The sequence below is a fragment of the Molossus molossus genome, unplaced genomic scaffold (genome assembly GCF_014108415.1).
Source record: "Molossus molossus isolate mMolMol1 unplaced genomic scaffold, mMolMol1.p scaffold_m16_p_12, whole genome shotgun sequence".
Classification (NCBI taxonomy): domain Eukaryota; kingdom Metazoa; phylum Chordata; class Mammalia; order Chiroptera; family Molossidae; genus Molossus; species Molossus molossus.
In genome coordinates, this window is record NW_023425347.1 from 101,414,427 (window position 1) to 101,434,756 (window position 20,330).

Sequence of the window (20,330 nt, forward strand, 5' to 3'; positions counted from 1 at the left end):
GGGAGGCCGGTGGGGTGCCGCTCACAGCCCGCTCTGCCCGGTGCCTCCACCCCACCCGCAGAACCAGTTGCAGCAGTTGCGGGCACAGGACCACACAGGCAGCCAGCAGCATGTGCGGAGCCTGGAAGAGGAGGGGGATGAGCAGGAGGAGGACGAGGATGAAGACGAGGAGGAAGAGGAGGGTGGGGAGAGCAGCACTTCGGCTGCCAGCTCCCCCACCATCCTGCGCAAAAGCAGCGGCAGCCTGGACTCCCAGCACCGGTATGCTTGCCCAGGAGCACCCAGCAGGCTAAGGCAGGGCAGGCGCCGCAGCCCAGGACTCCCGAGCCAAGGCCTCAGGGTGGGGCCCGGCTCCGACCCCGACCCCTTCCTCTGAATGGCTTCAGGTGAACTCAGCAGGGAATGGGTGTGGGTTCTGCCTCCCACCACAGTCCAGGTGGGGATGGCAAAAGATTTTCAGCTGGACTGCCAACTCTGACTCATTAGTAGCTGCCTGGAGCTGAGCTGAGGACTCAGTGTCCTACGGGAAAGAGCTCCGTGATGGTGACAGATGCCGATACTGATGTCTGTGTCGGGCCCAGGAGTTGGGGGATGGGGGCATGTGCCACGTTTGCCATCTCTGAGCCTCAAGTGCGGGGAGGGCGGAGGCTGTAGACCTCTGCTTTGCCCAGCCCAGGGCTGTCCTGGGCCGGCGCCGTTTTCTGCGTCTTGGCTGACTCTCTCCTCCTGGCCCACAGTGTCTCGGATGGCTCCACAGAGACCCTGGCCATGGTCGTGGTGGAGCCTGGGGAGACGCTGTCCTCTCCTGAGTTCGAGGGTGGCCCCTTCAGCTCCCAGTCGGACGAGACGTCTCTCAGTACCACTGTCTCATCCGTCACGCCGACGAGCGAGCTGCTGCCCCTGGGCCCCGGGGATGGCCGCTCCTGCTCCATGGACTCTGCCTATGGCACCCTCTCCCCCACCTCCTTGCAAGACTTTGTGACCCCAGCCCCTGTGTCGGAGCCAGTGCTCCGGCCTCTAGATTCACAAGCCCCTTCACCCCCATCCTCGCCCCGCCTTCGCCGCCGCACCCCTGTCCAGTTGCTGCCCCGCCTGCCCCACCTGCTCAAGTCCAAATCTGAGGCCAGTCTCCTCCAGCTGCTGTCAGGGGCCACCACCCGTGGAGTGCCCGCCGCCCCCAGCCGCAGCCTGTCGGAGCTCTGCTTGGCTGCCGCAGCTCCCCGCACTAGGACTCCGGGCTCCCCTCAGGGGGCTGGGCCCAGCTGGAACTATGGGGGGGCACCGAGCCCTGGCGGGGGCTTCCAGCCATCACAGACGGGGAGCAGAACCCCCTGCCTGGCCGGGGAGCCTGAAGGACCTGCCAGGAGGAGCAGACAGCTGCCCTCGGGGGCCTCACCCAGGGTCCAGCCTGAGCCTCCCCCGGGAATCTCTGCTCAGCACAGGAAGCTGACGCTGGCCCAGCTCTACCGAATCAGGACCACCTTGCTGCTGAACTCCACGCTCACTGCCTCGTGAGTGGCCTGGCCTCGGGTAGAGAGGGCCGGTGGCTCAGCGTGCTGGCACTGGGGCGCTGAGCCCTGGGAGTAGGCAGGGGCATTGTTCCGGCTGGGATGTGGATAGGAGCGGGAGCCTGAGGCCTGCCCCAGAGCCTGGGTGAGGGTGTCTTCGGTGAGCAGTGGTAAAGGGGTCTAAGAATCCTAGTGGGGAACAAAGGGTGGCCAGACTCCCCCTGAGTAGCATCAGCCAAGGAAGGATTGTCTCTCCCCTCCCCTGCAGGGAGGTCTGAGCAGAGGGAGGCCCCCAAGGGTGCCACTGACCACGGGACAGCAGACAGCATGCCTCCTGGGGCGTGGCGGCCCCTGTCCAGCTGCTGCCTTGTGCGTGCACCAGCCGTAGTGCTGGGCGGGAACCCTGCCATCGCCTCAGGCCGGTTTGCACTTTGCCAGACTGGATGGAAGTGGAGAAGGCTGCAGTACCTCTCAGGACCACCCCCCACGGCCCCCATCTTCACTAACCTGCCTCCCCAACCCCACCTGCCCAGCAGGGTTCTTTGTCCCCTACTTCCTGAAGTCACCAGCTCCAGTCCACTGCGCTGTTCTCCAGGGCCACCCACCTCTGCTCTCATCTGGCCCCAGACAGGACCGTCACCTGCCCTGGCCTCCCTCTCTCCCCCCCAGCCCTGCTGGCCACCCCAGGCTGGGGTCGGGCTCCGTGTAAAGTTGCATATTTATTGAGCTTTTGATTCTTTTATAAAGACGTGTATATACTCCACTGGAAGGCGTCCTTTGCTTTTGGAACCCACTCCTTTCAGGGCGGGGGGAACTGAGCTCCTGCCCCCTCATCTGTGGTGGGGCACCGCTGGAAAAGAGTGGGAAACCAGAGCGAACTAGGAGGCTGAGGTCACCAAACCCAACACCCCCAGATCAACCCGTCCCCTGCCTCAACCCCGAGGTCTAGCATTAGAGCCCCATGTGGCACCTCAGAGCACCCTGCCCTGGGCTGCCCCTGGGAGCTTGTGCCAGGGTGGGGACCTGCCTCAGGCTCACTGGGAATCTCCCCAGGACTCCCCTCTAGGACAGGGGGCCCCTGTACCCAGACCCACGCAGTGTGTGGGAGGGTGAGCCCCCATTTGGCTCTGAGGCTCAGAGGGGAGGAAATTACTTCACCTCAGAGCCATGGACTCAGGGTTGGGGACCCAGAGGCAGCCCTGTTGTCTGTGCACCTCGCTGCCCCGGCCACCTCAGGTGAGCCCAGGTACACTAGGGACAGCTCCCCCACCTCCCCATCCCCCACCCCCAGGCTCAGGACTCCGCTTCCAGGGCCCCCTGGACCCTGCTCTGACCCCCACCTCGGAGGCAGGCTCACGGGTGGCAGGGGGCGGGCCCTGCGGCTCGGGCTGCGTGCTGGGCGGGTAGCGCCGGGTAGAGCGGGGGAGTGGGGAAGCCCCCGCAGGCACATGCCCGTCCCAGCGGAGGGCCCAGAGCGGCGCGGGGCCATGGAGCGGCGGCCCCGGGGCTCTGCGGTGGCGGCGGCTGCAGTGAGTGGGGGCCCTGGGGGTGGAGGGCGGCCTCACATCTCTGGGCCTGGATCTGCAGCCAAGGAAGGGGCGCGCGAATATCGGAATCTCCACTCCCAGACTCTCTGGGGGCTGGGCAGGGCCCCCTCCCTGACCTAGTTAGAGGCTCTTCCAGGGCGGGCCTTGCGGATGGGAGGAAACACCCTTCCAGGGGCCCGCGGGGTCTGGGGGCCCGGGCAGAGAAAGGTCTGGGTCCCCTACCACCGCAGGAAAAGCAGGGGTGGGGTGGGGCTGCCCGAGAGCTGGGCTCTGGTGGAGGGAACCTGTGAGGGGCTGGAGACCACTCCCCTGCTTGTCAGAAGCGGCCTGTGCACGGGGAAGGAAGTTAGTCTCACCTCCAACCCATGGGCATCCCTTCTGCTCAAGAGCCTGAGAAGTGGGCTGCTCTGAGGGCAGGGAGAGACCCCGCGTGGGGGGCCACACTGGACCCAGCAGCACCTGTCTCCCAGGCCCTCCTCCTCCTCCTGCTGCTGGGCACCCAGGGCCAGGGCAGCACTCCCAGCCCCAGGTGTGACTGCGCCCACAACTTTCAGAAGAGGAACAGTCAATTCTGTTGCGGGGTCTGTCCAGCAGGTGAGTGGTGGGAGGGCTGGGAGGGGTGTGGAGGGGGGAAGTGAGGGCAGACCAGGGATGGGGGTGTCAACTGCAGGGGGAGGGTAGCAGGCAGGCCAGGGATGGGGTGAGGGGAGGCTGGGAGCCACAGATAGGAAGGGAGGGAGGGGAAGGTGGGAGCCCCGTTTGACTCTGACCCCAGCCTGGGTTCCACAGGGCAGTACCTAGCGGCCCGCTGCACTAAGCCTTGTGGCAATGTCACCTGCCTTCCGTGCCCCCAGGGCACCTTCCTGGCCAGGGAGAACCACCGCGAGACTAGCTGTACCCGCTGCCTGGCCTGTGATGAGCAGGGTGAGGAGCTGCCTGGGCTTCAGGGAGGGGCCTGAGGGCAGGCTGTGGCCAACGTCTTTCTGAAGGAAGTGGCTGGCTTGGGCCAGCTTTGGGTGTGAGGGCCCCTCTACCCGGGTCCTGCCTCAGGATGCCTTTGTGCCTTTCTTCCTGGTGACGGTGCCCTTCCTGTCTGTGTACCCACCCCAGCATCTGGTCTGTGGTGATTCTGCGCTTCTCTTTCGAGTGTGTGTGTGTGTGTGTGTGTGTGTGTGTGTGTGCTGTCTCTGGTCTTTTCCCGCTTCTCTGCGGGGGGTCTCTGCCCCTAACTGCCTCTGCCCTCCCATCTCCCTGCACCCCCACCAGCCTCCCAGGTGGCCCTGGAGAACTGCTCAGCAGTCAGCAATACCAGGTGCGGTTGTAAGCCAGGCTGGTTTGTGGAGTGCCTGGTGGCACACTGCATCGGAGGCTCACCCTTCCACTGTCAGCCGTGCCGAGACTGCGAGGCCCTGCACCGCCACACGCGGGTGCCCTGTGAGTACCCCCAGTGCGGTCTACTGACCCCCCACACCCTTTCTCCCTACTTTCCTCTCTCCCATCTTGATCCACAACATCTCGGACTGCAGGTTCCAGCAGAGACACTGAATGTGGGACCTGTCTGCTTGGCTTCTACGAATATGACAACAGCTGTGTGTCCTGCCCCACGTAACTTCCTGGCTGCCCTGGGAAGGGGGAGGGAAGCTGGGAGCAGAGTGGGGGTGCAGGGGCAGGGAGGTGGCCCACTTCAGGCAGATACGTAAGGGAAATCTGGGTGCACCCTGCCAGGTCAACAGGGTCCCTGTAGCAGCCCTTCCAGCGTCACGGGTAGGACCTGCTGCCCACAGAGACGGTCACAGTGGGACAGTTCCAAAACTTGGGCTGAGGTTCAGGACCTGCCACTTGTCCTCTGGAGGATCATGGGCACGTTCCTTCACCATTCTGATGTGTGGTCCCCCATCTGAACATGGGGTGTTAGTAGGTCCAGCCCAGGGCATCTACCATCTCCAGACACTGTTCCAGATGCTGGGATACAACAGGGAACAAAACAGGCAAATCGTGGTTCTTAAGGGGTTGGCATTCTAGTGCCCTTCAATCTGGTCTGGAAGAAGTTCAATAAATCATGGTTGATAGTGTTACTGGGGGCATTTCAGCAGGAATATTCTGGGTAGACTGAGGTTCCCGGGGAAGAGGCCTGGCGCAGGGAAGGGCCTTCGGGATGGAGAAGATGCCAGGCAGTCCCGGATGGCCCCCCTGTGTGCAGGCCCTCACTGTCACCCACCCTCCCCTGGCAGGAGCACGCTCTGGAGCTGTCCTCAGCCCTGCGCCGCCGTCTGTGGATGGAGGCAGAGTAGGTGGTGTGCGGGGAACGCCGAGGGAGAGCTGGGGTGGGCCGAGGGGAGGTTGGGGGTGGCTACCACCCACCACCCACCAGCTCCTCTTTCAGTGTTCTGGGTCCAGGTGCTCCTGGCAGGCCTGGTGGTTCCGCTTCTGCTCGGTGCCACCCTGACCTACACATATCGCCGCTGCCAGCCCTGCAAGGCCGTGGTTTCTGGTAAGTGCGAGTGTGTACGTACACATGCACACGCACACGTATGCATGCACACACAAGCATGCACACCCTCACATGCACACGCGCCTAGGAGCCTGGGGTCAGGATGGGGAGCCCAGAGCCCACGCAGCCCTGATGCAGAGGGGGACACTGGGAGGGAGTGCTGGGGTGTGTGTGCCTAGAGGAACCCGAGAGAAGGTGGACCAGCACCAGGTCCAGGAGCCCTGCCTGGTTGCTGCTTAGACTTATTTCTCTCAGCAGGCGGAGCTGGGATGGAGACCCTGCCCACCCTGCCGGTAAGAATCTCCGTATGTTCTGGAAAAGGGGGAGCAAGCACCCGGGCCTCAGCCTTCTGCAGCCGAGAGGTTGGGCCTCGTGATAAGTCATGGTGCTCAGTGCTGTCTGGCATGGAGTAGACCAGATAAACACATGTGCCAAGTTGGCAGTGAAGGAGGGTAGCTCAGTGCCTACCCTCAGGCGGCTGGGCTCACAGGTGAACGGAGCTAACAGTTCAGAGGGACGAGTGCCCCCATGGCAAGGTGGGGGCGGGGCACTCCAGGCAGAGGACAGAGCTGTCCACTGGGCCAGGGGAGAAAACATGGCCGGCCGAGGGGAGGCGGCCCTGGGGGTGTTTGCTGGCCTTACTAGGTCAATAGGTCTGACTTGGGGCCTCTCTTGTCTTCCAGGCCACCCACCTCTTATCCCCGGACAGTGCCCAGACCCTTCTGGTGCCACCCAGCGGCAGTGAGAAAGTCTGCATCAGCCAGTTGGTAGGCAACAGCTGGACCTCCGGCTGCCCCCAGACCCAGGAAGCTCCCTGCCCGGAGGTGCCATGGTCCTGGGACCAGCGGCCCAGCAGGGCTCTAGGTAAGGGATCTCAGTGGCCTGAGGCCTTGACACCATTCTCCTAAGTCCGAGGAGAAAAGCTTTGGTTTCCTGAGGTGCCACTGGCCCGCTTCCCGTTCCCTAACTGGTGGACCTCCCTGCCCCATTGGCTCTCTGGTCTGTCCCCAGGCCCACCGCCGCTTTCGCCAGCGCCCCCTGCCGGTTCGGCGGCTGCCATGCTCCAGCTGGGCCCACAGCTTTACGACGTGATGGACGCGGTGCCCGCGCGGCGCTGGAAGGAGTTCGTGCGCACTCTGGGGCTGCGCGAGGCCGAGATCGAGGCCGTGGAAGTGGAGGTTGGACGTTTCCGAGACCAGCAGTACGAGATGCTCAAGCGCTGGCGCCAGCAGCAGCCCGCGGGCTTGGGCGCCATCTACGCGGCCCTGGAGCGCATGGGGCTGGACGGTTGCGCTGAGGACCTACGCAGCCGCCTGCAGTGCGGCCCGTGATGCGCGATCCACTTCAGCTGGGGGCTCGGGGCCCTTGCAGAAGCCCTAAGTACCGTTACTTATGCGTGTAGACATTTTATGTCACTTATTATGTATGCCTCTGGCAGGGCCCTGCGTAGCAGCGCCAGCCGACCTCACCCCTGCGCGCCCCCAGAGTTCAGGTTAACGCAAAGAAGCATTGACGAACACCGGGAGGGTGACAATAAATTCCTTGGCTGTTTCACAGCCTGAGTTTGGCCGAGGCCATGGTATTAAATCTAAGGAAAAAGCTGCTGCTTGGTGTTTCCACGGGGCTGGGGGGTTAAGTGGCCCAGGCTTGGTTTTCTGGGGGTATCGAAAGGGCCGATGTCCTGCCACCCAGAGCCTGGGACCCACGGTGGGAGCCAGAGTGGCCCTTAGCGCCCAAGCCCGCCCCTCCCACCCCCTGTGCTTGTTACCCCGAGAGGAAGAGGAAGTCGGCGACTGGAGCGCGAGGGAAGTGAACGAGCCCCGGCGTCTGAGAGAGCTTTAATACGGGCAGGAGGTGGCGGGGGCGCGGGGACCCAGGGGCAGCAGTCAGGGACAGGTGCAGGGCCCCTCATCCTCCATCCACTCCACCATTGCAGTGAAAGGGTCCGAGGAGCCCGGGGCCTGGCTGGGGAGGCGCGCAGACTTAACTGGAGGAGGAAGGTGGGGCCCCGGGAGCGGCAACTCCGTCCCGACGGGCAGTTTTCTTCATTTCTGGTAAACAAATGACTGAGAGGAAACCCTTGGTGGGGATGGGAAATGCGGGCTGGGCTGGGCTGGGCGCATATCTAGGTCAGGGTGGAAGGAAAACCCCTTCCCCCAGGGCTGGGACCTGCCTCCGCCCAGGATGCGCCAGCGACGCGGGTTCCGGGGTGCGGGGGAGGGGATGCAGCCAGTACCCCTCCAGCAGGAAAACAAAGTCACCACCCACGGGGCTGGGAAGAGCTCTGCACACGCTGACATTCAACGAACATGCAAATGTATGTAAATAGGCATGCAAATCAGCAGCGTTTGCGTCAATGACTTGGGCACTTTTTCTGGGCGACTGCAGCGGTGGGGCACTCCAGCATTGTCCCGGGCTGGGGATGCGGGTGCGAGGGCCCGGGTGGGGGGTCAGGGAGGGGGTTGCATCGCTGAGGGGGTGGCATGGCTCCCCAGCCCTTCCATCCAGGCCTGGCAGGCTGGGGCAGGGGCTGCCTCCTCCCCCAGCCCCCCCAGCCCCAGCTGGCTAGGATGCCGGCAGGAAGCAGCATCTAGTACTTAGCGATGTCCCCCTTCTTCAGGATGATCTGTCGCTGCCAGGGCGCCAGTTTGGTCTCATCGTAGCCCAGTGTCCGAAGCTTCTCTGACTGTTCTTTTTCCCGCTGCATCTCCTCCTGCTTCTGTCGCTCCTCCTCTTTTCTAGACATGGGGTCAGGGCAGAACGGGCGGGCAAGGGTGAGAGGGTAGGCCAGGCACCGGGAGGGCACCCTGGCAAGGACTGGGCTACTGAGGGCAGAGGAACTAATGAATGGTAGGCAGGCAGTGGGTTCTAGGGGCAGAAGTGCTAGGTGACTGGAGACGGGGTGGGTTAGGCACACAGGGGGATTGCTGGGAATAGATTAGGGTCCTTGGGGCACACAGGAGCTGGTATTGATGGCCGGGGGTGTTACTGGAAACAGGTGCTGGGTCACAGTGTGGCAGAGGGGGAGGAGGGGTTGGCATGACAGCAGGGATGGGATGAGGTTACTGGGGCTTGAGGTTGGGCTGGTGGGGAGCAGAGGGACATTACTGGGAGATGGGCTGGGTAATTAGGGATAAACTGTTAAAACATGGGAGGCTAGATCTGCACTGTTGACAAGGTAGCCACTGAGCATATGTGGCTGCCGAGTGTTTCAATGTTAGACTGAGGTGTGTTGCAGGCATAAGATGCACATGGCCCGGCCAGTGTGGCTCAGCGGTTGAGTCAACCCATGCACTGAGAGGTTGCTGGTTTGATTTCCGGTCAGGGCACATGCCCAGATTGTGGGCCGAATCCCCAGTGGGGGGCATGCAGGAGGCGGCCAATCAATGTTCTCTCTCACTGATGTTTCTATCTCTTTCTCCCTTTCCCTTCCTCTCTCTCAAAAATCAATAAAGAAAAAAAAATAATAATAAAAAAAAAGAGTGTAGGGCATCCTGGGTTGTTTGGCTCAGCAGCTGGAACATCAGCCTGAGGACCAAAGGGTCTCAGATTCAATTCCTGGTCAAGGGCCATAACTGGGTTGCCAGGTCGTGTGGGAGGCCACCAATTGATGTGTCTCTCGCATCAATATCCCTTTCTCTCTCTCCCTCCCTCTCTCTCTCTCTCTCTCTCCCACCCTCCTTTCCATTGTCTCTAAAAATCAATGGAAATAATATCCTTGGGTGAGGATTAACAACAACAACAAAAAGAAAGAATGTAGGACATCTCATTAATTTATATTGATTATATATTGAAATACATAACTTCAATTAAGTTATAATCATTGAAATATATAACTGAATTTTGATATATTGGGTTATATAAAGAGTACTATGAAAACTAAGTTAACCTATATCTTTTTTCTTTTTTTTTTTTAACCCTCACCCGAGGACATTTTTCAACATTTTGTTGAGATAGAGTGGGAGGAAGAGAGAGAGAGAGAAACATCGATGTGAAAGGGACACATCGAGTGGCTGCCACTCACACAACCCAACCAGGGTCGGGGACAAACTGCAACCGAGGTACATGCCCTTAGCAGGAACCGAACCCAGGTCTCTCCGGACCACAGGCCGATGATCTAACCGCTGAGCCAAACCGGCCAGGGCCCTATATCTTTTTTCAACGGGGCTACTATGACAGTTAACATTATGTTTCTATCGGACAGCATGGGCTAGATTACTGTGGGCAGCAACTAAGTCTGCGGGAAAGATGATCAAGGTCACTGGCACTGCGGCTGGGTTCACTGCAGAGCACAAAGGCTCAGTGAGAGATGGGTGCTGGGTAATAGGGGACATGGTCATTACAGCATAAGAGCTAGACTCTGGGGGACAGAGGCTAAGTTAGCGGGGTGTGGAGGGGCCTGGTGGCATTACTGGGAGCAGAAAGGCTGTGCTACAGGTCTGAGTGACAAGGGGATGCGCTCAAGCTGGGACTAGATGAAGGGGCAAAAGGACAAGCCTCTGTGATTGGGTGTGGGGAAGGGAGGCAGGTTGGGCCCAGCCCCGCACTCACCGCTTCTGCTCCCTAGAAGGAAAAAGAGACAGCATTAGTTGGTGCCACTGCTTCAGGGACACAATCAAGACATCATGTCAGACCCCGAATCTTTGGGACCCCCAGCTCACCTCTCCTCTTCTAGCTTCTTCCGAAAGATGTCCCGCCTCCAGGCGGGCATGCTGGCCAGCCGGGCCTCCTCCTCCTCCTCCTGAAACGCAAGCACAAAGCTTCAGGGCAGCATGGGCCAGGAGGTAGGGGGCCAGAGGGGATGCACCCCAACCCAGGGGACCTGCAGGAGTCGGGGACAATAAGACACAAATAGAGTTGCAGGGAGAGACCCTTCTGATGTCCTTTTATAGGGCAAATGGATGAAGGTACCTAGCCACAACCCCCTTGGAAGAGACTGTCTCCCCTATAACTCAGGCTTGTGTCCTAGAGGTGGTGTCAGAATGGTCAGAGCTGAGTGTAGGAGGTGAGCAGGGAATGAGATTCCCCAAAGAGGTGGGTGAACAGATGGCCGCAGGCCTGTGACCCACAAATTTTGAACAGACCCATCCTTGGGCCCCCACAGACCCGGCCAGCTCTGAGAGGCTCAGGATGGCCATGGGTTCCACCGTGAAGAACCTTCTGGCTCATTCTCAGATGGAGTAGACACCAACTCTACAACTGTGGTGGTGGGGCATCCAACACAGGCAGCTTAGAGCAAAGAGTTTTATTCCTTGCATGTTACAGAGAACACGTCACACGGAACACTGCACACGCGGCTCCCTTGACCTCGAGCGAACTCCAGTAAAAATCCAGAGACAGAAAGAGCCACACAGCCCCAAGGGGGACCCACAGTCCCTCACTCAGAGGGGCCGCTTCTTCCACCTGGCTCCACAAAGAGCCAGGCAAGGCTGCAGGGCCAGAGAGGACACCTGGTTTGCCCTGTGCGGTGCCCAGCCTATCCCGGTCAACTCCCCACATCTGGCCATGATGGGACCTCAAAAGGCCAAGGCAGCCTGGTCCTGGGCATTCTGGGTTTTCTAAGGTCACCATCCAGGGCTCCTCCTGACCGCTTCTGGCCTCCGCAGTGCATCAGACAGGCATCCAGGCAGATATCCAGGCGCAGGTGAAGGTGCTTGAGGGTAAATTCTGAATTCTGCTGCTCAGATGTCAAAAAGCTCCGCCTCCTTCTCCTTCCAAAAGGAGAAGCTGCGGTCGATGTAGCGGCAGATGTCCTCGTTGCTGAACTCGCCCATCTCAGACAACAGCTCCAGGGGGTCTTCAGCCGGGGCTTCGGAACTAGAAGGGTCCAATGTTGGTAGAGGCGCAGCTGGCGGGGGTGGGGATGGGGGCTGCGGTGCAGCTGTCCAGGCCTCGGGCTGCCCGTCTGGCCAGTCCTCCGACTGAACTGGAGCCGCCTCGTGGGCCTGCTCCCTCTCCGCCTCCTCCTCCTCCTCTTCTTCTTTCTCCTCTTCCCGCTCCTTCTCGGCTTCTTCCTCCCAAGTCCGCTTAGCCTCCGGGCTGTCTTCGAAGAACTGGTGCCTGAGATCCTCAAAGCCGTCGCTCCAGCCACGCCGGCCGGCCTCCACCTCCTCCAGCACCACGCGGTGGAAGAGGCGGATGCGCTCCCACGGGTGGCTGCCCAGCCGGTCGAACATCTCGTAGCACAGCAGGTGGCGGAACTTGCGCTCCTCGCGGCTCAGGCCCATCTCAAGCAGCTGGAAGTAGCCGAGCATGAAGAGGTCCAGCGTGAGGCTGTCGTAGCTCGGGGGCGCGCCGCCGTCCAGGGGCGGCAGGAACTGCTCAGGCCAGTACAGGCCGTGCGCCAGGCTCGGACCGCAGGGGGGGCGCGCGGGCACCTGCCGCAGCAGGCTCCGCCAGTGGCCCAGCAGCCTACCCACCACCTGCCGCTGCTTCAGCAGGCGCAGCAGCCGCTGGTCGGGGACGTCGCCCGCCGGCGGCTGGGGGGCGTCGGCGGCGTTGGCGACCTCGGAGGCCTCGGGAGCCGGGCCCGCGCCGGCGGCCACCACGCGGGGGAGCAGTCTGCGCAGGCGCGCCTGGGCTTGGCGCCCGTGGCCGCCGAAGGTCCACTTGCGCCAGTGCTCCAGGAAGAGGTAGACGATGCGCTCCTTGCGCATATCGATGTAGTCCTGGACGCCGCTCAGCTCGGTGGGAAGCGGCGGCCTGCGCGCCAGCTGCTCGGGCTCCGGCAGCGCCGCCTGGCGGCCAGGCGCCTCGGGTAGGTCCAGGTAGCCCAGGGGCTCCGGGGCAGGTGGCAGGCTGTTGGAGGTGGCGGCGCTCAGCCCTCCGGGGCCGGCCGCCACGTAGTCCTCCTCGAGAATGGGTTCTCGGCCGGGCGCTCCAGGGGTCATCGAGGACTTGCGGCGCGGGCTGCGCGGGGGCACGGAGCCCTGGGCGAGCAGTTCGTAGGAGGCGCGGAGGTGCTGCACTGAGACGCCGCACTCGAGGATCTCGCGCGCCACGGCCTCGCGGCACCAGCTGAGCGAGTGCGAGCGGCCCAGGCAGAGCGGGCCTGGCCGCCAGGGCGCGTCGGCCAGCGGCGCCAGAGGCTGGCCCGTGTCCGCGGCCAGCAGCTCGGCCAGGTGCGTGGGCCGGCCGCCCAGTGCGGCCAGCAGCGTGGCCATGCTCTTGAGCAGCGTGGAGATCTTGCTGCACCAGGCGGGCAGGCTAGCGGCGCGGCCGTGCATGCGACGCGGATCGACGGTGAAGCGCGGCGCCGACAGAGCGGCCGAGATGGGAAGCAGCTGCTCCAGCTCCAGCTCCAGCTGCTTCAGGCGCGCCTCCAGCTTCTGCGCCTTGTGCAGCACTTGCAGGTTCTCGATTTGCTGTTCGATGCGGAGGATGTCAGCCTCGGTCATGAGCTCGCCGAAGGGCCCGAGGATGCCGTTGTACTCGCGGGAGTACCTCCAGCCCTCGCGGGGGTAGCAGCACGAGCTGGCGGATGTCAGCTAAGGCGGGGAAGACAAGAGAGGGGAGGGAGGCGGGTCTCCCTCTGGCCCGGCTCCCGCGGCGGCCGCCGAGGGGGGGCGCCCTTTGCATGTCCCGGGTGGTGTAATGGCTCCGCGGGGCTGAGTTTGCAGGGACGAGCCGCGCCTGGCCGGCGGGCGATTACGCTGGAGCGAAGCTTGGCCCAGGCCGCCGCTCCGGGCGCTGGGGAAGTGTCCACTTTGGTCGCTGGCAGGGATACAGCCGGTCGTTGGGCGCTGATGCAGAGGCAGGGCGGGCAGACGGGGCTCCATGCCTGGCTTGGTTGCTCATTACACCACCGAAGAACATGCAAAAAGCATTGAAGCTGCGGCGCAGGCGGCCCTCCCACCTCATCCAAGCTCTGCGGATTTGAGGCCAGATCCCAGAGAGGCCTCTCCTGGCCCCAGACTGATGACCCCTTCCCGAGCTCTGCTGTGGCCCAAGTCCTCTCTGCCCACGATGTCAGTGTTTTAGTCCTGAATGACAGGCTCTTAAAAGAGGCTGAAGCTTCCACTCTTAATCCTAGCCCCTCCATCCCTTTAATAATAATAGAATTGATAGAGCTGGGCATGCCATTACTCTTCACCTTTCTTCTCCTCTAGGCTGCAACTTTAGTGCCGGGCTTTTCCAGCCTGGGGACTGGAGGGGGTAGGGCTGCCCTCACCTCCTCACAGCCCTCCCAAGTCATCCTGACCACCACAGTCCCCACATACAAATCGGATGGTGCCACTTCCCAGCTTAACCGCCCTCCCAGGCTACTCACTGCTCCAGGAGAAAGTCCATTTTCTTTAAGACCAGGCTTTGGTGATCTGACCCCTCCCCAGCTCTACCCCTTTCCTTCCATGGTAGTCCCTGAGCCATGCCCACTGGCTCCCAGACCTCTCCTCTCCTGCTGCTTGCTCTTTGCCCCACCCTTCCCATCCACCTCTTTCACGTCTCCAAGTCTACCTTAGAGCTCACTTTCTCTCTCCCTAACACCACGCCCAGCCCAAACAGGTAGTGGGTTTAGGGCTGCCCCGGTCCTATGCATGCACCATCTCTGCACTGCCCGTACTGTAACAGTCCAGTTGTTTGGGGGCACTTATCACTCTACCAAGGTGAGGTGTTTGCTTGTTGGCTGACCCCCTGCCCCACCCCTGCAACACCCTCAAGAGCAGACTCTAATATAGTCCACGTATCCCAAGAGGCTACGACAGTGTGTAGCACATAGACGGCGCCCAAGGAACATGTGTTGAATGGATCAATGGCAAACCTTCCGGCCAGCCCATCTGACAGATGAGGAAGCTGAAGATGGATGAGGCTCCATATCAACAGCTGGAAAGTGGCAATGCAGGGAAAGAGCTCAGGCCAGTCTGACTGTGACCAAAAACCTATTGGCTACTCGGAGTGTGGTCACTGGACGAGCATCGTCAGCCTCAACCTGAGGCTTGTTGCCAAATCTCAGCCCCACCAGAGCTCCTGAATCAGAAGAGGCATTTTTACAAAATCCCAGGCTGCTGGGGTGTGGTGGTGGAGACTGAGAGGAGTCCCTGGAAAGGGAGGTCGTCCAACCTTACTTTTCCCCAAAGGGAATGGGAGTTGCCAGAAGTTGAAGGGCCCTGGTAGGTTGGGGTGATGGGGGTGGGGAGCGGGGCTGTCCGCCCAGGAACAGACCCCAGGGCCCTCTAGGAAGCCCCACCCAGCCCACCTTCCGCCTCTGCTCCTCCTCCTCCTGCATCTTCAGCTGCATCTTGCGGACCATCACCTGGCGCTTCCACTCCGGGATGGGCCGGCCCTGCTCGTCGTGCGTGGGGATGAGCGCTTCCACGTCCAGCTGCACGCCCGGCGCGGGGGTGGCGGGCGGCGCCGGCGCCAAGCTGCCATTGAGCAGTGGCTGGGGTCCTGCCGCCGGCGGGGTGGGGCTCCGGGCCCGGGAAGGTGCCGGCGACGCTGGCGGCAGCGGCGAGTCCGGCTACGGGGAGAAGCAGCAGGCTGAGCGCCGGCAGGGGAGCGGGGAGCCGGGGCGGGGGCGCCTTTCGCACCGCCTACCTGGGAGGCCGGCTGCCCGCTGCCGGAGAACACCGTGGTCAGACCCTTGCTCTGAGGCGTGGGCTTCAGACTCTTGCCAGCCTTGATCTCAGCCAGCAGCTCCGAGTTGTCACCGGTGGGGGCCATCATGTTGAAAGACTTGGTGCCTGGGTGGAGGCAGAAGAGCAGGCGCTAGCAAGGGGGAGGAGGCGACCCGCCGGCCCCCACCTGCCCTCTGCTGCCCTTCGGGTCAGAACCTGCTCGGAGGCTTCCCTTGGGCCCAGAGGGCAGCAATCCAGATCCCAAGTCTGGCGGGCGCCTCGGCTCTTGGGGACCCGAGTCGGGTCCTTTGCTGGAAGTCTGGCAACCCCACCATTCTCCCAGCCCTACTCACGGGGAGTGGGGCCCCCACCTGGAGGCCCCTGGGAATTCATGATGGCGCTTAGGCCGGCTCTGGGGACTCCAGTGAATGTCTACGCCCAGCACATTGACTGCCCAGCTCCAAAACACCACCTGGGACCAGCCCCCCGACCTTTGTCCTGGGTCCCCAGGTTCGGTTGGTCAGGGTGGAGTCTGTCTCTGGCTCTGTCTGCATCAGCAAAGCCCAGTGACCCTTGGACTATGAGAGGCCTGAGCCTCTGGCTATACGGACTAGGAACCCTGGATACCTCAGCCCGGCCAGTCTCCCCTAACCCCCCCAAACCCACAGACAGACACGCGTGCAGACATACTGGTTGCAAGCCCGAGCACACTTATGGCAAAGCGCTTCTCAGCTCTGGGGGACCCAGGAAAGTGGAGCCCTTACTAAGGATGCGGAGTGGGGGCACCCCGGAAGGAGGGGGACCAGGTGGGTAACATGCAAATCTCCAGAGGGGAGTTTGCATTTTTCAACCAGGCTTGCAGAAGTGACTGGAGTTTAGGGAGGGTTGTCTTTAGAGCCTAAGGATGGGGTCAGGGCTGAGTGAGGGGGACAGGCCATCAGCTCCTGGGTTCCCTAGGCTGCGGACCCCAGAGCACGGTATCGGGAAGAGGAAGAGGGCAGCACATCAGCCAGGCCGAGGTCATGCATGTGGGCGTGGTGGGCACGAGTGCAGGTGTGGGGCAGAGGTCCGGACTGTGGCATCCAGGACCCCTCAGCAGCCACGGGCCCGGCCCTGCCCTTTCCTCAATCCCTTGACCCTTTGGCCTTGCTTCTCCTGCGCGTGCCTTGGCCCCACCCTGCGCCTCAGCCAGGAGCAGCGCACGCAGCTACTCACTCTTCCTGTGCCTCAGGACTCTCACTTCTAGGGACCAAAAGGAGAGAAGTGACCGTGAAGTTAGAAGAGGGCGGGGGCTGGGGTGAGGCTAGGAGAGCAGGGACAGTGAGACAGGGCCTGGCAGGACAGGACAGGACGGGGAGGGAGGTGTGCAGAGGAGCGGGAAGGGGAGGGGAACTTTCCAGCCCGTCTGACCCTGGATCAGGCTGCTCTGGGGTTCCGTAGGGTGGCCTGCTCCGCTCCCAGCTTTGCAGGCGCCCTGGTCCCCCTAGCACGGGCCTCAGTCTTGGCATTGGGCTGGGATGGGGCATCCAGCCCAGGCTCTGCTGAGAAGGGGTGTCTGGAGACGCCCAGAGTCTATTTGTTCTTCTATTCCTAGCTCCATGCTGCAGAGGGAAGAAGTTGACTCTGGAGCTGTGGGCTTTTCTGAAGGCTCAGTTGGTGACAGACACAGACCTGCTGCTATGGGCTCTAGTCTGCAGGGGCTGGGGCTCCCTAGGAACCCCAGGGAGTACAAGCTAACCCTACCCTGTACCCTACTGTGCCCTTGCACTCCTGTCAGAGGGGTGAAGCTTTGGGTGGCCCCTGAGCTGAGTGGCTGGGTGAGGAAGGCGCCTCTGCCAGGCTGGGATGAGACTACCTCCCTGGCCTTCCAGAAGCCCTGGCATGCAAGAGGCTGCCCCACGTTGCAGAAGAGACACCCAGGCATCCTGGTCGCCAGTCCAGCTCTTTAAAAAGGATGCCCAGGAAAGTCACCAGGAGGGACAGGCCTGAGGATTACTGGTGTCCCCAGAGCGAGGCCTCAGCTGGCCTGGGGGCCTGGAGGAGTCCCTGACACATCATCTGAGAAGGGCTCGGGGCTTGTAGCTAGCTTGGAAGGACCAGAGGAGTCCAGGGAGACTCAGGATGGATGTGGGGCAGGGAGGAGGCTGGCCAGCAGCCTGCCTCCTCCAAGCTAGTTCTGCTTCTCCGCTTCCCTCTAGCACCTGTTCATCAGGGACAGCCACCACCAGCCCTGGGAGGCCTTTCCCACCGGAGGGGAGGCAGGCCCGGGAGAGAAGGGGACTTGCCGCAGGTCACAGAGCCCAGTCCTGCGGCGGCAGAGCCTTCCCCTGGCGTCCAGTCCTCACGGAGAGGGGCGGTCGGAGAAACAGTGGGGAAGGGAGCACTGGGTCAGTGAAGCTGGGGAGGGACACTGTCTAGGTTTCCTGCCCACTTCGGGCTAGCGCCGCCCCCCACCACTCAATCCCCCTACTCACTGCCGGTGGAAGAGGAGGACCGACGCTGCCCGCAGCCAGGGCCGGCGCCCTCCAAGGGCAGAGGCGGAGCGGGCGGCGGCGAACTCAGGCCCTCGGGCAGGGGCGGCGGAGGCGGTGGCGGTGGCGGCAGCTCCCTGGACGCCTTGGGGTCCGCTGCGCAGCCGTTTTGCACGTGATTCCCGGGGAGCAGCGCCGCCTGCGGGGGAGCGGAGGGGCCAGCGAGTGAGAAGCGGGCCGCCCGGCCGGGTCCAAGGCGGCCGGCGGGTCCGGGCTGGCGGGCACGCACCTCCTCGCTGTGCGCCATGCCCGGGGGTGCGGCCAGCGGCTCCCGGGGACAGCGGCCCAGCTGGCGGTAGTAGTCCCCCGTGCTGGGCTGCTTGCTGAAGGCGCGGGGCTTGCGGCCGGAGTCCTGCCTCCGCAGCCCGCTGAGGCCGTCGCGGGAGCTCAGCTGCGGGAAGAGAGCGGGTGTGGGCTTCAGGCCCTTGTCCCGTGTACCTCCCACGCCGCCCCTCCCACAGCTCTTCACCTTCCCGGGGCTCACGGCCAGCGGCTGTCGAAGGGTGCAGCCAGCCGTGTTCCTAGACCTTCCTGTTCTCAGAGCGGGGACGGGGCGAGGGTCATGGGGGCCTTGGTGGACGGGCAGGCTTGGTTGGCCCTACAGGGAGGGGTTCTGGGCACCGGCCAAGGGGCGCAGAGGCCCCACCGAGGCTAGAAGGGGCGGGCCTAGGGGCGGGGTGGCCCAGCCCAGACGCCAGGGGGGGGCCGGAGAAGGAGCAGCTCCCCGCTTAGCGAGCGCTAAATCCTCAGCCGCACCGCCGTCCCGGCTGCCACACCGTCCCACCCGGCCCAAGTCTCTGCCGAACCCTCTCGCGGGGATCCCGGCCCCGAGGGAGCCCTTTCTCGAGCCCGTGTCCAGTGAGGCTCCTGCTTGCTTAGGGCCCTCAGCTGCCCAGCCCGGGGCTGCGACTGCTCCTACCTGCGTCTGTGCCGCTGGCCCCCGCTGTGCACCTGGCGGCGGGGGCGGCAGGACCCGACACCTGCGCTACCTGATCCTTCCTCTCAGGTTACAGCCCAGCCCGTGTCCGCCTGCGCCTCGGAGCGCCTAGGAGCTCGGTCGGCCTGACATCACCCAGGCCCTCCAATCCTGGGCGGTGGGGCATGCTACGGGGGCGCCCCGGCTCCTCCACACCTGGCTGCTGCACCACGCCTGCCCCGCCGGCCAGATGTGGCCCCGCCCCTGCGCCTCTCTCCCTCCGCTAGGTGCTGCTGAGCAGCGGGGCCTTCCTCCCTCCGCTCCATTCCTCCATCCTCCCAGACAGAACACGCCGGCCCCACCGCGGGCCGTGAACCCCCTTCCCCATGTGGCCCCCCTGGGTTCCGGGTCACGCCCCCGCCCTTCCCTTGCCGCATCTGGAAACCATCGCCATCCGCGTAAGCGACACCGACACTCTCGCCCAAGCCTCGGGTTTCAGGGGCGGTAAGGCAGCTCGGGTGACAGCTAAATGCCCGCCCCATTGCAGCTGCCCCCCGCTAAGCCCGGCTCAGAGAGGACCGGAGGCAGTGGGGCCAAAGGCCGAGTCAACGGGCGGGGGCTGTCCCCTGCCCCACCTCCCAGCCTGGTCGTCCCTGCCGTGGCCCCGACCCTCCACGCCCCACCTGACCCGGCTCACGTTGCAGGAAACGGGATACCGCAGGATTTGTTTTCTGGGCCAGCCCGCCCCCTCGCGCCCCCTGCAGCCCCGAGGCGCAGGCACCGACCGCGACCCTGCTCTCGCGGCGGCCAGGCAACCAGGCCAGGGGCCGGGGGCGCTGCCGGCACACAAAGGGCCCTTTGTGGAGCTGCCTGGAGCCTGAGGCCTGGCACGCACACACCACGGACGGGAACAGGGACCCGAAGTCCTGGCGCTCTGACTCAGGGGACGGGAGGGAGCATAGGCCAGCCACCTGGCTTGTGGCTTTGGGCAGGGCCCACAGCCTGGTCGGGAAAGTCCTCAGCCCCACCTTCTGGAGATGAAAGGGGAACCAGGCTGAGCGCTTGGTCTGAGGTGGCATGAAAGCAGGCGGGTGGAGTCACTGGGCAGGCTGTGTCCCTCCACTCATCCACCCAGGGGCTTTGTGACCTGGGTCACCTGTGTGAAGTGGTTTCTTAGCTTGGCCCTGGGGTGGCTTGCCTTGGGCTTGAGAGAGAACTACAAGGTCAGGGCTCGCACAGGACCCCCAGGGGCCTCCACCCCACACTCAACCACCTGAGGGCTCAGACTGCACCCTCCACCTCTCAGAACAACTTTGCTCTGTCCCCTTGGTCACTACCCCAGGGCCCCCTCTGGGCCTCCCTGCCCAGGACTCTAAGAGCTGTGCAGACCAGCCCTCTGTCCCCCAGCCCCACTCCAGGGCCTCAGTGGGGATCCCAGAGGCCCTGCCGCTCAATGCGCCCACACTGGACTCCTCCCCTTCTCCCCCAGGAGTCTCATGTCAGGCCTGGACCTCAAGCCCCAAACTGGAGTCAGCCTCCGCTTGACCCCCGCCTCAGCCCTGACCGAGAGCCAAGTCCTGCTACTGCTCTGTCCTTGCCTCCCCTCCTCCTGCCTTCCCCTGCACAGCCCCACCTCTCGCTCGTCCTGAAGGGCACCCACCTGGGGAGCCATTCTCTGCCTGAGCCGCAGGCATGTGTAGGTCTGTGGAGAGGCAGTTTGCACATATTCTCTCCAACCTCATGACTATCCTGCCAGTCTGTGCAAGGCGCGGCAAGGAGCCAG

At 63.1% G+C, this 20,330-nt stretch overlaps 3 protein-coding genes across 10 annotated transcripts in view; 2 read left to right on the forward strand and 1 right to left on the reverse strand.

Annotated features, from left to right (window-relative positions):
• PLEKHG5 (pleckstrin homology and RhoGEF domain containing G5) overlaps positions 1-2,252 on the forward strand; it is a 27,799-nt gene extending 25,547 nt beyond the window's left edge. For 3 of the 5 annotated variants that reach the window (XM_036257014.1, XM_036257012.1, XM_036257015.1), the window contains 3 exons: positions 62-261; positions 738-1,511; positions 1,777-2,252. In XM_036257014.1, the coding sequence (XP_036112907.1) occupies positions 62-261; positions 738-1,511; positions 1,777-1,786 (984 nt within the window). In that variant the 3' untranslated portion in view covers positions 1,787-2,252. Of the gene's footprint in view, positions 1-61; positions 262-737; positions 1,516-1,776 lie in introns of those variants that run through there. The other 2 variants (XM_036257016.1, XM_036257013.1) reach the window with 1 other exon arrangement.
• A 797-nt stretch (positions 2,253-3,049) lies between these two features.
• Positions 3,050-7,144, forward strand: TNFRSF25 (TNF receptor superfamily member 25). 2 transcript variants are annotated; one of them, XM_036256596.1, is made up of 9 exons: positions 3,050-3,649; positions 3,845-3,979; positions 4,322-4,489; positions 4,582-4,660; positions 5,287-5,342; positions 5,439-5,558; positions 5,811-5,839; positions 6,230-6,410; positions 6,558-7,144. In XM_036256596.1, the coding sequence occupies exons 1-9, from the start codon at positions 3,421-3,423 to the stop codon at positions 6,875-6,877; spliced, it is 1,317 nt and encodes a 438-aa protein (XP_036112489.1). In that variant the 5' UTR covers positions 3,050-3,420; the 3' UTR covers positions 6,878-7,144. The 2 variants fall into 2 exon arrangements, with proteins under 2 accessions (XP_036112489.1, XP_036112488.1); XM_036256595.1 differs by having other exon boundaries at positions 5,287-5,546; positions 5,802-5,839.
• Positions 7,145-7,756: 612 nt separating this feature from the next.
• ESPN (espin) overlaps positions 7,757-20,330 on the reverse strand; it is a 30,118-nt gene continuing 17,544 nt past the window's right edge. Inside the window, exons 8-15 of one of the 3 annotated variants that reach the window (XM_036257511.1) lie at positions 17,861-18,022; positions 17,575-17,770; positions 16,316-16,342; positions 15,081-15,226; positions 14,740-15,003; positions 10,208-10,287; positions 10,098-10,109; positions 8,137-8,284 (exon numbers count right to left, since the gene is read on the reverse strand). In XM_036257511.1, the coding sequence (XP_036113404.1) occupies positions 8,137-8,284; positions 10,098-10,109; positions 10,208-10,287; positions 14,740-15,003; positions 15,081-15,226; positions 16,316-16,342; positions 17,575-17,770; positions 17,861-18,022 (1,035 nt within the window). Of the gene's footprint in view, positions 8,285-10,097; positions 10,110-10,207; positions 10,288-14,739; positions 15,004-15,080; positions 15,227-16,315; positions 16,343-17,574; positions 18,023-20,330 lie in introns of all 3 variants that reach the window. The other 2 variants (XM_036257512.1, XM_036257510.1) reach the window with 2 other exon arrangements.